Source organism: Vanessa atalanta, chromosome 17 (assembly GCF_905147765.1).
Source record: "Vanessa atalanta chromosome 17, ilVanAtal1.2, whole genome shotgun sequence".
Taxonomy (NCBI): domain Eukaryota; kingdom Metazoa; phylum Arthropoda; class Insecta; order Lepidoptera; family Nymphalidae; genus Vanessa; species Vanessa atalanta.
The window spans coordinates 3,215,001-3,227,495 of NC_061887.1; the positions used below are offsets into that span (position 1 = coordinate 3,215,001).

At 38.9% G+C, this 12,495-nt stretch overlaps 1 protein-coding gene and 1 pseudogene across 1 annotated transcript; one reads left to right on the top strand and one right to left on the bottom strand.

The window, feature by feature from the left end:
- Nucleotides 1-198: 198 nt before the first annotated feature.
- Nucleotides 199-1,808, bottom strand: LOC125070504 (annotated as a pseudogene).
- A 428-nt stretch (nt 1,809-2,236) lies between these two features.
- LOC125070502 (muskelin) lies at nt 2,237-12,450 on the top strand. The gene is made up of 15 exons (XM_047680396.1): nt 2,237-2,401; nt 2,667-2,879; nt 2,969-3,170; nt 3,873-4,065; nt 4,538-4,713; nt 4,876-4,996; nt 5,125-5,351; nt 5,424-5,587; nt 5,683-5,821; nt 5,899-6,087; nt 6,924-7,082; nt 7,158-7,397; nt 7,738-7,902; nt 8,112-9,159; nt 12,440-12,450. Exons 1-14 carry the CDS (start codon nt 2,322-2,324, stop codon nt 8,337-8,339), a joined length of 2,496 nt encoding a protein of 831 aa, XP_047536352.1. The 5' UTR covers nt 2,237-2,321; the 3' UTR covers nt 8,340-9,159; nt 12,440-12,450.
- The last annotated feature ends 45 nt before the right edge of the window (nt 12,451-12,495 follow it).

Sequence of the window (12,495 nt, forward strand, 5' to 3'; positions counted from 1 at the left end):
TTGATGTGGTTTAAGCACAAAACAAGTTTTATTTGCATATCAATATTGTTTCCATGTTTTTAATCTGCAAAATTACACAAGCTTAGATATTATCTTGGGAAAATGGAACACGCTAAATTAATTTGCATAACATTGATAAATATTACTATGGAAGTAACCAAATGATTGCGTATAATAACGATTAGAAAAATAAAAATATACATCAGAAAATAATTGATTTAATTAAAAATGTATATAAGCATAAAAGTCTAGGTAAAAAGTTCGTCAAATGTAGAGTGAATTTCATTTAACATATCCGAAGCAATCATGCTTCGACCATGTGATCTGTAGGCTTTGTAATTACATCTTCTGGTAAATTTGGCAGCTGCATAAGAAGCTACACTCTGAGCTAATGAGATAGATTGATTATTTTCACAAAGATTTGCTTTAAGTGCCCAATTAAAGAAAGTCCCCAATGAACCAGCTAATATGTCGCCCTGGCCTCCAGCTCGTCTACCGGACCCTCCTTCATTCAAACACCAATCAAATCTTTCAAAGTTTGAATGGTACTGATCCTGTTCACCTTTTTCTAAGACTGTTACATAATCACCCCAATATTCGTACCAATTCGTGTCTCTTTTAATTTGTCGTGTCGTGTTTTAAATGTCGTGTTTAATCTTTTAACTTCTGCATTATTAGGGGTTAATATAACTCCAGGGCTTGGATAATTTTTTAAAATGGAGATATTCTTATAAAGTGCATATAGACCATCAGCGTCAATGACCAAAGGTTTTCGTAATTCTCTGCATATGTTAATTATGTCATATGCTAGGTCTAATCCATTTGCTGCTCGACCTAAGCCAGGTCCTAGTACCACGACATCCTTACTATAAAGTAAAGAACTAATATTTTTGGATGAATGAGGTATAACAATGAGATCGGGACAATAAGATTTAATTACTGGTGCTGCGGTTTCTGTGGTTATCACGAAAACCAAATCAGATCCGACCTGAAAAAAATAATATATAACAGAACTCAGATCGTACTCAGACACGTCAAATAATTGTAATGCCAATTAAATATTTTTACAAAACGATATTTAACACGATATCAACCCCCACCGAGTACGAGTGTTAGTGTATTTTTGTAAAAACAATGATTTTGATAAAACATTTTTTTCTATATATCTTAGTTTAATGTCATTGTAGTATGTTTATATTATACTAACTACTATTAATTCTACTAATTTAGGTGTAAGTTTAGCTTGTTTTTTACCGGTTTCATATTATATACCTAATTGATTCGGCTATTTCATATTATTTTAGTTTGTAGTTTTAGATTTGAAATACGCTATATATTTTCTGAATAGGTTGCATAATTTCTCAGGATGTCATCCTTATTTTACGTAAAAATCCGTTGAAGCTAAATATATATATATTAATTAACTTAATAACACAAAACCACTTGTGATTTAGACAGTCATCGAAGGCATCTTATAAAAACGAAAGTTTAATATTTTACCTTCAGAGCAGAAATAGCTGCAAAGTATGGTGCTCCTGTATATTCGATAGAACCGCCTACAATCGCAATTTTTCCAGCCTCTCCTTTTTTTTTGCCTTCTAACTCTGGCACTACTGCTTTTGTAAGAGACGTGAGAATATTTTCATTTACATTTTCTAAAATATTTGAACATTCTTCTACGACCAAAGATTGGATTTCAACAAGACCTAAAGAAAGTATCAAAGTAAAAATCTTCGAAATTCTCATTTTACAAAAAAAGTACCTACAAGTTTTAACCTATCAAGATTGAAGTTATTACTTGTTTATGTTGTGATTTAATTAAGTATGATTATATCGGCCTTGTTCATTCCCCCACTATCGAACTCAATATTAAATAGTTTTTAATATTTAAATACCTATAAGGTTGCCATCTAGCGGTATAACCACGATTCATGATCTGAAAACGTAGTGGTAGGTCTTTCATGCAATTACTTTAAAAACCTGCCATCTTTTAAAAAGCCAGATAAACAATGAGTTGTTTAGGATCTCACATTTTAAATTTTATCCATAATAATGTTTCATTAATATAATTTTAGTTTCCTTTGCGATATTTTTATTTAGAAAACATTACATTTTAATAATTACCAATGTCTAACCATCGTCTACCATGTCATTCTTAATCATTTTATTATTGAATATCAATATATTTTGTCTATGTTTAATCATTAAAGTGAAATGTCACAAATGTCATCTCGTCTGTTTCGAGATAGAGGTGTATTTTATTAAATCCGGTTCAATTTGTGACTTTTTTAAATAAACTATTTACACTTACCTTTCACAAAATGGATGATCAATATGAAAGTGTTAAATTGTGTTACACAATACACAAATACTCAAGTTACTCTGCCAATTATTTACCAGAGTAAGTGATATATTACGTAAATAAATAAAAAAAACATAAAAATCCCGGCTAAAAAATGTCTTAAAATATTATATTTTACTAAAATAATAACTAAATATTTGAAGTGATTCGTGAATATAATGTAATGTTGTATAGTATAAACATGCTACAATTGTAGTTATCATAGCACAAAATCTAAATATAAGATGCAATATAATATGTGCTGCAACTTAGATATACTTACATTGGACTGTAGTTATAAAGTGAAGTTTTTTAACATTTTCAGAAACATCATGAAAAATAATCCCTCTGATCAGTTGTCCAGGTGGTTTACAGATAGTTCAACACCTTGTCAATATATTATGCTTAAATTACAAACCCCATGCATAGTGGAGACAATAAAGTTTGGTAAATATATAAAAGCTCATGTCAGTGATCTGAAGAAATTTCAAATATTAGGTGGCACTGATGAAAATCATCTGTCAATATTGTTAACAGGGTACGTATCGTTAAGTGAAGAGTAACTGATATAAATAAAGAATGTCTAAATCAATATAAATTTTACAAATTATTATTACGTTTTTTTAGAGGTTTGAAAAACGATAGTCTAGATGAAACATTTAGGTTACGACACCGAACATCAGAAGGACTTTATTTACCAGTTAGATACATTAAAATTGTACCTCTTCAGTCATGGGGCCCAGCATATAACTACACCATATGGTATGTTGAATTGCAAGGCAAAAATCATGAGACCTTAATCAACTCGGCTATGGACACAATTGATTTGGTATGTATAAAATTGTTTATGACTATCATAGTAACCTATATTTACCTTTACTTACTTGAGTTTACTATAAATCCAAATCTACATAACATAGTTTTAAAAATTTCTTAACATTTTGTTAAATGTTATTGCATTTAAAAATAATTGTAATATTATTGGGACCCTTGCTCAGATTTACATAAGCAGCCCGTAAATGTCCCACTGCTGGGATAAAGGCCTCCTCTCCCTTTGAGGAGAAGGTTTGGAGCATATTCCACCACGCTGCTCCAATGCGGGTTGGCGGAATACACATGTGGCTGAATTTCGTTGAAATTAGACACATGCAGGTTTCCTCACGATGTTTTCCTTCACCGCCGAGCACGAGATGAATTATAAACACAAATTAAGCACATGAAATTTCAGTGGTGCCTGCCTGGGTTTGAACCCGAAATCATCGGTTAAGATGCACGCGTTCTAACCACTGGGCCATCTCGGCTCTTGCTCAGATTGTTGTTGTATAATTTTTAACATTAAATATTTATCAGATATTAAAAATGAATTGATATTTTGTAATATTTTGGATAATATTTTATAGTCTCTTATGGTACATTAATTTCATATAACATTTCAAGCGTAAGAACTGTTTTAAGTATCCATATGATTCCATGACATTATGATTTTGTAAATAATACATGAAAAATGTATATATTTTTCTTATTGTTATAGCGCAAAGAAGAAGAAGCTGTTCGAATACTTTTGAAACATTTACGTCGAAGGCGCTACAAGGATGCATTTGAAGCTCTATCGAGGGAGAGTGGAGTGCAGTTGGAAGGTCCAGTCCAGACGCGACTGTGGAACGCACTCGTCGAGAATGGCGACTATAAACTTGCTGAAAAAATATTTGATGATGCTGCTGATGGTAAGGAAAAATATATGAAAGTATTTCATCTACATAGTACATAATGAATGTATTTCTAAAGTTACTAGCACTAGAGACTAAGAGCGTTAATAAATAAATGTATACTGGTGAATTTTCAGTGGGATTTTTTTCTAATATTAATATATTTTACAATGTACGCACAGAATTTGCAAATGAGAAAATTCCCTATCTCATAGCCTAATCAGTGCACCATGAATTAGTTTACTATATACTACATAAAGAAGTCACTTATTTTGGTTGGCATAAAGGTTTTAATTCATTAGATCCATTAGATGCACGATTTTTTAAAGTGCGTGTTTGCACAATTTTTTTTATTAGATTATTATTTACTAAGAAATTGAAAATATTTAAAATAAATTGAGTTAAAATATTCATGAATGTTGAAATTTTGTTTAATCATCGACCGGCTCGAGGTCACGAGGGACGAATAATTAGATTAAGTTGTCTACAGAGGGCGAGTTGGACTGGTACATGTCGTGGCAGCCGTACACTCCAGAGTGGAGACAGCTGTGCGGTTGCTCGGCAGCGGTGGAGGAGCGTCTGTGCTGCGACGCGGGCGCCGCGCACGCTCGCACGCGCTCCGCCGACCTGCCGTGCGCCGACCGCGAGCCTCGGCCTGACGCACCGGTTAGTTGACGCGTTATTTATAAAAATACTATCTACAAAATAGTATTTTCTATTGTTGACGTGCAGCTATTTACATATAAGACGTTTCTTAAAAAAAAAAATAGCTATTAACTAGTATATTAGCAAGTAAGCTAACGAATAGACGACCTGGGTTGTGCACAGGAGGCGGGCGCGGGCGGCGCCGACGCGGCCGAGGCGTGCTGCGCGGCGTGCGCGGGCGGCGCGTGCTGCGGCCGGCCCGGCCCGCGCGGCGGACATCAGCTCGTCGTCGACCCCAACACCGGTATTTCATATCTTCGATTCATTTTATATCGAGGAGTCTTAGGAGATGTATTAGAACTAAACTGTGTAAACTGCCATTAAGATTAAGTTATTATCTGTACTTATGTAAACATTTGTTTTTCACTATAGGCACACTGTATTTATTCGGCGGATGGAATGGTACAGAGGATCTGGACGACTTATGGAGCTTTGACACGAAAGCGGAGCGATGGACTCTCCTGTGTCGGCACAGCGGCATGGTCAACGGACCTTCTCCTCGCTCCTGCCACAAAATGGTTTTCGACCCCGTCCACGAACGATTATATACCCTTGGACGATATTTAGATAACGCGCAGAGAATTCCGTGTAATATGAATGTAAGTTTTAAATTATCACCAGATGATGCTTAAAACGAATGGTGGAATTTACACATGCATTCTCCATCCCAGAGCGACCTGTACATGTACGACGTGTCGAGCGGCGAGTGGTCGCTGGTGAGCGGCGACACGGCGGCGGAGGGCGGCCCGCGACTCGTGTTCGACCACCAGATGTGTATCGACCCCGACACGCAGACCATCTACGTGTTCGGCGGTCGCGTGCTGCCCGCCAACACGTGAGTCCCTCACTCTCAACGATTCGCAACGTGTGACATTATCGATCGACGGATCTATCGACATATATCAACACGTGGTATTATTATTCTGTTAGAGAGGAGTTGGCATGTCCGCAGTACTCGGGTCTATACGCGTACTACATCGCGCGCAATACCTGGGAGCTCCTCCTGGCGGACAAGCACGACCTGCACGCGCCGCAGCCGCGCGTGTCGCACTCCATGCTGTTCCACCCGGTAAAGACGTGACCACTCATTGAGCGTGCGCACCGCCCGAGTAACATTCGAGTCCTCACACGAACGGTCCGGCTCAGGTGCAGCGGCGCCTGTACATGTTCGCGGGGCAGCGCAACAAGGAGCAGCTGGTGGACCTGTGGTGGTGGGAGTGCGGCACCAACGTGGCGCACGCCGTGTGCCGCGCGCCCGCCCGCGCGCCGCCGCCGCAGGGCTTCACGCAGCGCGCCACGCTCGACCCCGACGCCGACGAGATACACGTGCTCTCGGTAGCGCACCCGCTCATTATTTGTAACCGGAGTTATATATTTTTTGACTGCATCGGTCTAGACGATAGAACCAAGGCCACAGATGCAGAGATGGGTTCGAACCCCAGGCCGGAACATTCGAAGATTGTTTAATTTTTTGCTCCAAAATTGTCAGTAGCAGCCCGAAATCTTTAAATTGCTGTATATTCTTCCGCGCCTGGAGAGATGCGACCGATCTAACATTTGATTTAAAACTCAAGTCGTTTTCATAATGTTGTCTTAGATTTTCGCGATTATTACACATTGAAATAAAACTAGTTTTTGATTAGTTGTTAAAATAATTAATATACGCGATTAAATCCGTTAAAAACTAGTTTTATTTCAAGTCGTTTTGTATCGACGTCGCGATTTGGAAAATAAAACTTATTTTTTAAATTAACGTATTTGTTTAGACCGGATTACAGTTTAGCAATAAAAAATAGTTGATTACAATAAAATATATATATACAAAAAAAAACAGATATACAAAAAAAAATCGTAAATAATTATGCCGCCATTGTAAAACTTTAGTGCTAAGTCTTATCTGCTAATTGCCGAGGCCGCGCACTACTGAAATCGTTTTTGAAATCAGAAATCGAATAAATATCGGTTCGCATTCAAAACCGAAAACTCCAATATCCAGTGCCTCGGATTTCGCTTCAATTTTATCGAGTCGGATTTGCCAACGCATATCATAGTGCACAAAGTATGAGTGCAGTTGTCTGGTCCTCCAGATTGGCCGCCCACCGTGGCCGAGGTCGGTCGGAAGGACATCATCGTACGATTAAGTATATAGAAAAAATGTTAATGTCTAACAGGGTATGAGCAAAGAAAAGGACAAGCGCGTGTATAATACGCTGTGGATATTCTCACTGCGGCGACTCACGTGGACGTGCGTGTATCGCAATGAGAGTGTAGCGCCCAACGAGCCGCGGCCGCGCTTCGCGCACCAACTCGTGTACGACCCCGTGAGGAAGGTGGGTGTAGCACGGGCGTCCGTCCATATCTCCCGGCGAGATCTCCTCCGATAACCGTAAGGACGACCGGCACAGATGCACTACCTGTTCGGCGGCAACCCGGGCACGGCGGGCAGCCCGCGCCTGCGGCTGGACGACCTGTGGGCGCTGCGCCTGCGCCGCGCGAGCCCCCAGCGCGTGCGCGGGCGCGCGCGGGCTGCGCTGCGCGAGGCGCGCTTCCGCGAGCTGGCGGCCGCGCCCTGCGGCGCCGTGGCCGCGCTGCACTACCTGCGCAACGACCTGTGCGCCGCCACCGACCACTCCGACCCGAGCCAGGTCTGGTGCTAGTGAGCTTTCGCCGCTGGTACATTTTTCGACGAATTATTTATATTTGCATCCCGATTTATGTCTACTATTATTATGTCATGTTGTGAGAAAGGTTTTGAGTATGGATGTGGATAGATGTAGAGGTAGGGGACGACCCAAGAAACGATGGATGGATTGTGTGAAAGACGATATGGTTAGAAAGAATGTTACTTGTGAGATGACGTCTGACAGAGAAGTATGGAAGAAGAAGACATGCTGCGCCGACCCCAAGTAAAATTGGGATAAGGGCAGGAGGATGATATGATCCCGATTTATGTTTTTCTATGTCGACGACTTGTTACAATTTCAGGTAGCACATTTCCAGAAGTTAGCGACGATTCTATTCAGTGGCACCGAAGCTCCCGACGTCAGAGCGGTGTCGTTGAATGCGCGTCGGGAACGAACACTGATGCGCCGACGCGCTGCGCTGCACCGGAGCGCGCACTGCGGAGACTTGGCGCAGGCACTCGCTGCGGTTAGCTATTATATATCGTTGCATACGCTGTCATGTGGTTAAATGTCAAAACCAGACGTGAGATCGTGGGTTTAAAACCGATAAAATTAATAAAGTAACCGATTTCGATATTTTTCAAAGCGATCGATTGTGAACTAAGTAATTAGCACTTTATGATTGGGTAGGTTTCGAATAGCCTCGGTATATATTTAGCTCATGTTACATTAAAGGTTCTCGGCTCAGAAGACACTCTGCTGGAGCCCACTCAGCCGTTCGAGGAGACGTCGTCGCCCACGCCCGACACGTGGGACGCGGGCGAGCACGAGGACGACGACCCCGACAGCGGCGAGCGCGACACCCGCGCCGCGCGCGTGCAGCTGTACGACCAGCTGTGCCGCTACTTCCGCCCCTCCACCGTGCCGCCCGGCGCGGACATCACCGACTTAGTTAAAATGTAAGAACGATCGACTCCACTTCGAAAGAAAAATTGATTGAGCCTCATGAGTTCGAATTAAACATTAGAGAAACCGGATGAATTCGAACTTCAGATCATGTTTTTCGAAAATTTATTTATTTATATAAAAACGCCGATTTTTAGTATAAAATAGTATTTAAAACTGATAGTGATTACGAAAAGTAAATAATATATTCGTATGACGTGGATGTTTTTGTTGTATTTTCAGAGCATGAAACAATTTGAATTTATAAATAAGCTCTCTTAAAGTGTTAGTAAAATATATAAAAATTCTCTAGTTAACTGGAACATTTAATTATTAAAAAGAGTCTTTACTATGTAATTGCTATAAAGCAGTATTTTTTAAAACGATATAAAATACACATCAATAAAAGTTACTTGTACGAATTTTTATAGTACGAAATATATATAAACGTTTAGCAGTAATTATTTATAATTTTAGATATCATTTGTTCACGACTTTTGTTTTGTTCAGATTTATCTAACGTCACAATATTCGTAAGCACACACCTGTGTAGATAATTTCATCTTTAAGGACTCTTAGATAATAATGATGTCGCTTATAGCCTATTCCAATCGTAGAAGGGGTAAAGATAAACATACCTTAGGTTCAGATATTCTACACTATATACAGTTCTTGAATAATATATCTTTATTTGTATCTTAAGTTCCGATACCAAATTCACCGTCAATCATGCCATTTTCTCTCGAATCCCTAATATAGACCATAGATTACTCAAGATCTCGATCAGTGACATCGCGACAATCCTCTGTCTTAAGTTTTTAATTTGTTTGCTCCTCCTGTTTTTAGAATAGGCTATATATAACCAGTCAATATTATTACTTGAATCAATGAGTATTCTTTATTAACTTTATAGTATATTACTAATTGTAAATATTATGTAATCGATTATAAGACTTATTAAATTTTAGAGGCATAAATTTGCATTTAAATTTGACAAACTAATTATAAATAATTAACTGTCCTATTTATACAACTCTTGAAAATGTCTAAGTGATATGTACTATTTAATCAATTTATTCATAAAAAGTAAAATTATAAGCATAACCTACTCAAGTGAGGGACGATAGTAAGTACTTCGAATGAATTAAAAAAAACCCTAATATTTATTTTGTATATAAAACAATGTAAGGAAACTTTATTTAATTTTTTACCGACTGTGATAAAAACATAGTCATCAAACATAACGAGGTAGTTGTATTGTGTCGTGTTACACATGCTGTGTATTTATTTTAAGCATTTATTCATTAAAACTATTAATGATTTAATAATTTATTATTTATAGTACCCTGATGTGCATTTTGTTATTTACAATACGGTGACAGTAAGTCAGTATAGAACTGTTAGTATGTGTCTAATTTTTAATTGATGGTTACATTAAAAGTCTCCGAGTTAATAATATTGATCTGATCAAATATTCTACCGCCAAACAGCAGTACTCAGTTATGTTGTGTTCCGGTTTGAAGGGTGAGTGATAAGGGTAACTACAGGCACATAACATCTTAGTTCCCAAGGTTGGTGGCGCATTGGCGACATTTCTTATAGCGCCATTGTCTATGGGCGATGGTGACTACTTACCATCTGTATTCCGCAGCTGTGAGATTCTTTAAGAAATCACTTCACACACTTAAAAACATCAGATTTTCACATAAAGGAACTCTTCCAAGTGATTATAAAAAATAACGAGGTATTAAATTAAAAAAAAATATTCAAACAAGTCTGCTAATCATAAAAAAAAAACAATAGATACTGAAATGGAATTGTATAATCATTTTAGTATTGTTTATTTTTTTTTAAAAATCGTGGTAAACGAACTGCGTGGTAACTGCTAAACATGAGCCTTATTCGTATTATTCTGCTTTTCGGTTTATAGAAATAAAAGTCAATTTTAAATATATCATTTAATATTTTCATACTTGATTCATATCAGTCATTGCGACAACACGGCGTGCCTTATTTTGAAAATAATTCCGCTCTGTCATGATATGTTCCCCAGGCTGACGTGATCGATTTAATGTGGAGTCAACAAGCAATATACATTATAACAATGTTTAACAATATTGAAGCTCACTGCTATGTTCCCGATGACAAAGACATGTAATCTGATGTTGGATTACTTAAAACATTTATAAAGGAACTAACGTGGCCATCTTGTAAAGAAAACGTTAACAAAATTATATCGAATAGCAAACACCGAGGTGAACCATCAAACTGTGCAATCTCCGAGGCGTCGCCGATACACGTTTAACAGATAAATCAATCGATGACAGTAGCAGTGGGAACAATCATGCCTCGAATCGTCGGACACGATCGTGTTGCAATGCATAAATAAAGTAGCAGGCAATTCATATACTTCTCATATTTAAATAATAAAAAGTTATTTTTTTTTCTCTATGATATAAAATAATATCTATGCCTAGGCAAAATAAACGATCTAAAGTGTTACATAAACAGTATAAAGAAAATAATATTTGGTTAATCGCTCATTAATACCACCACCGGCGAGGGCAGCAGACATGCGCCGGTGAGCGCGGCAACAACTAACAATACATGACAATAAATAAGTGTAAAAATCATGATGTCAAGAGTATATCAGATAAATAAAGTATAACAACGTCAAAAAACAAGTAGATACTGAAAAAGACCCATAATGGACGCAAGATAGTTCATACAGGATATGATGCTTATACAACCCATGGCGCTGTATCTCGAATACAACGACGGCGCTCGGGGGGCCGACCCGCGCCTCCCGCGGGGCGGCCTCTCCGGGCGGAAGTAACATTGACTAGATACGAACAATACATACAAAATGTCTGCTGCTAAGCTACGAAGAAAATAATACTTGGAAAAAATATTATGCGCTATATCTATACATATCGGTAAATCCACCTTTAAGTACAAGAAGAATGATCTAAGATAAAAGCTAGCCAATTCATTATACTAATTATAAAAACAATAAATGCAAGGCAATGGTCCTCGCGGTGCGAGCGCCGGATACCCGAGCGACTCGCATATTTCGCGCTACGCAAATAAATTACGCTATATGAGTTAATATTGCAAACGATTCACTACATTTTAACAAATTTTCGATATAATCTAATAAGTATAATATGAAGGTTAATGTATTCGTCTAATCTACACCTAAACCGGTAAAAATACCTACGAGGGCGAGCGCCCGCACTACCTGGAACGGTCGAACTAGCCTAAGTCCCGGACACTACTGAGAGAAACGACTACGTCATCGACCGGTTTCACACATCAACACGGGAAGCCGCGAACATCACATCCGATAAAATAAACGATTCATAGTAAAATTTTCAACAGTATCATGTAAATTTTGTCTTAATAATAAGAAAACCGGTCCGCCCCTGAGCAAACCTTTGAGCAAGTTAGGAACGTTCTCGAATCGTGTGGGAGCCGTCACCGCGTGGGCAGCGTGGGCCGCGTGGGCCGCGTGGGCCGCGTGGGCGGACCGGCCGTGGACAGGACTGGACGGTGTGCGCCGAGCGTCGCTCGCGATCTCATCCCGGCGTCGCGACGGCGGCAACGTTACGTTAACGAAACAAACGCGGAAACACTACAATATAACTAGAACGATGGACGAAAGTAGTCGGCGGAGGGCCACAACAACGCAACGAACGTATCAACTAGAGAACAGATTACATAGTCTTTTTGCGCACACAATGGATGGACACGTGAATTTTTTTATATATTTTTTATCCTTGGACGTTCTAAACAATCGTATCGAGTAAAGGATACTATATTTACATATATGCCGAATCTCCAGATTCCATATTAAATATGTATATAATACAAAATAACTGCACGGTCACCTTTTCCCGTTTAACGATCGACGTAATCGATAAATAGTAAAATCTGCCTCTGACAGGGACGCGCCGCAGCGGCGCGCCGCATAACGGGATAAAATTCATTCGCGTAATAAAATACACCAACGCTATTACAAAAATACGAATCGACATCGACAATCGAAGGTGCAAAATATATAGGGAGCAATACAGTATCAAAATATACGTTTGGGAAGTGACAACGCATATAAATAGAGATCGCAAGATTCACAAACACCGATCGCCTCCGAAGCCGCAGTCGCGGGCGGGCG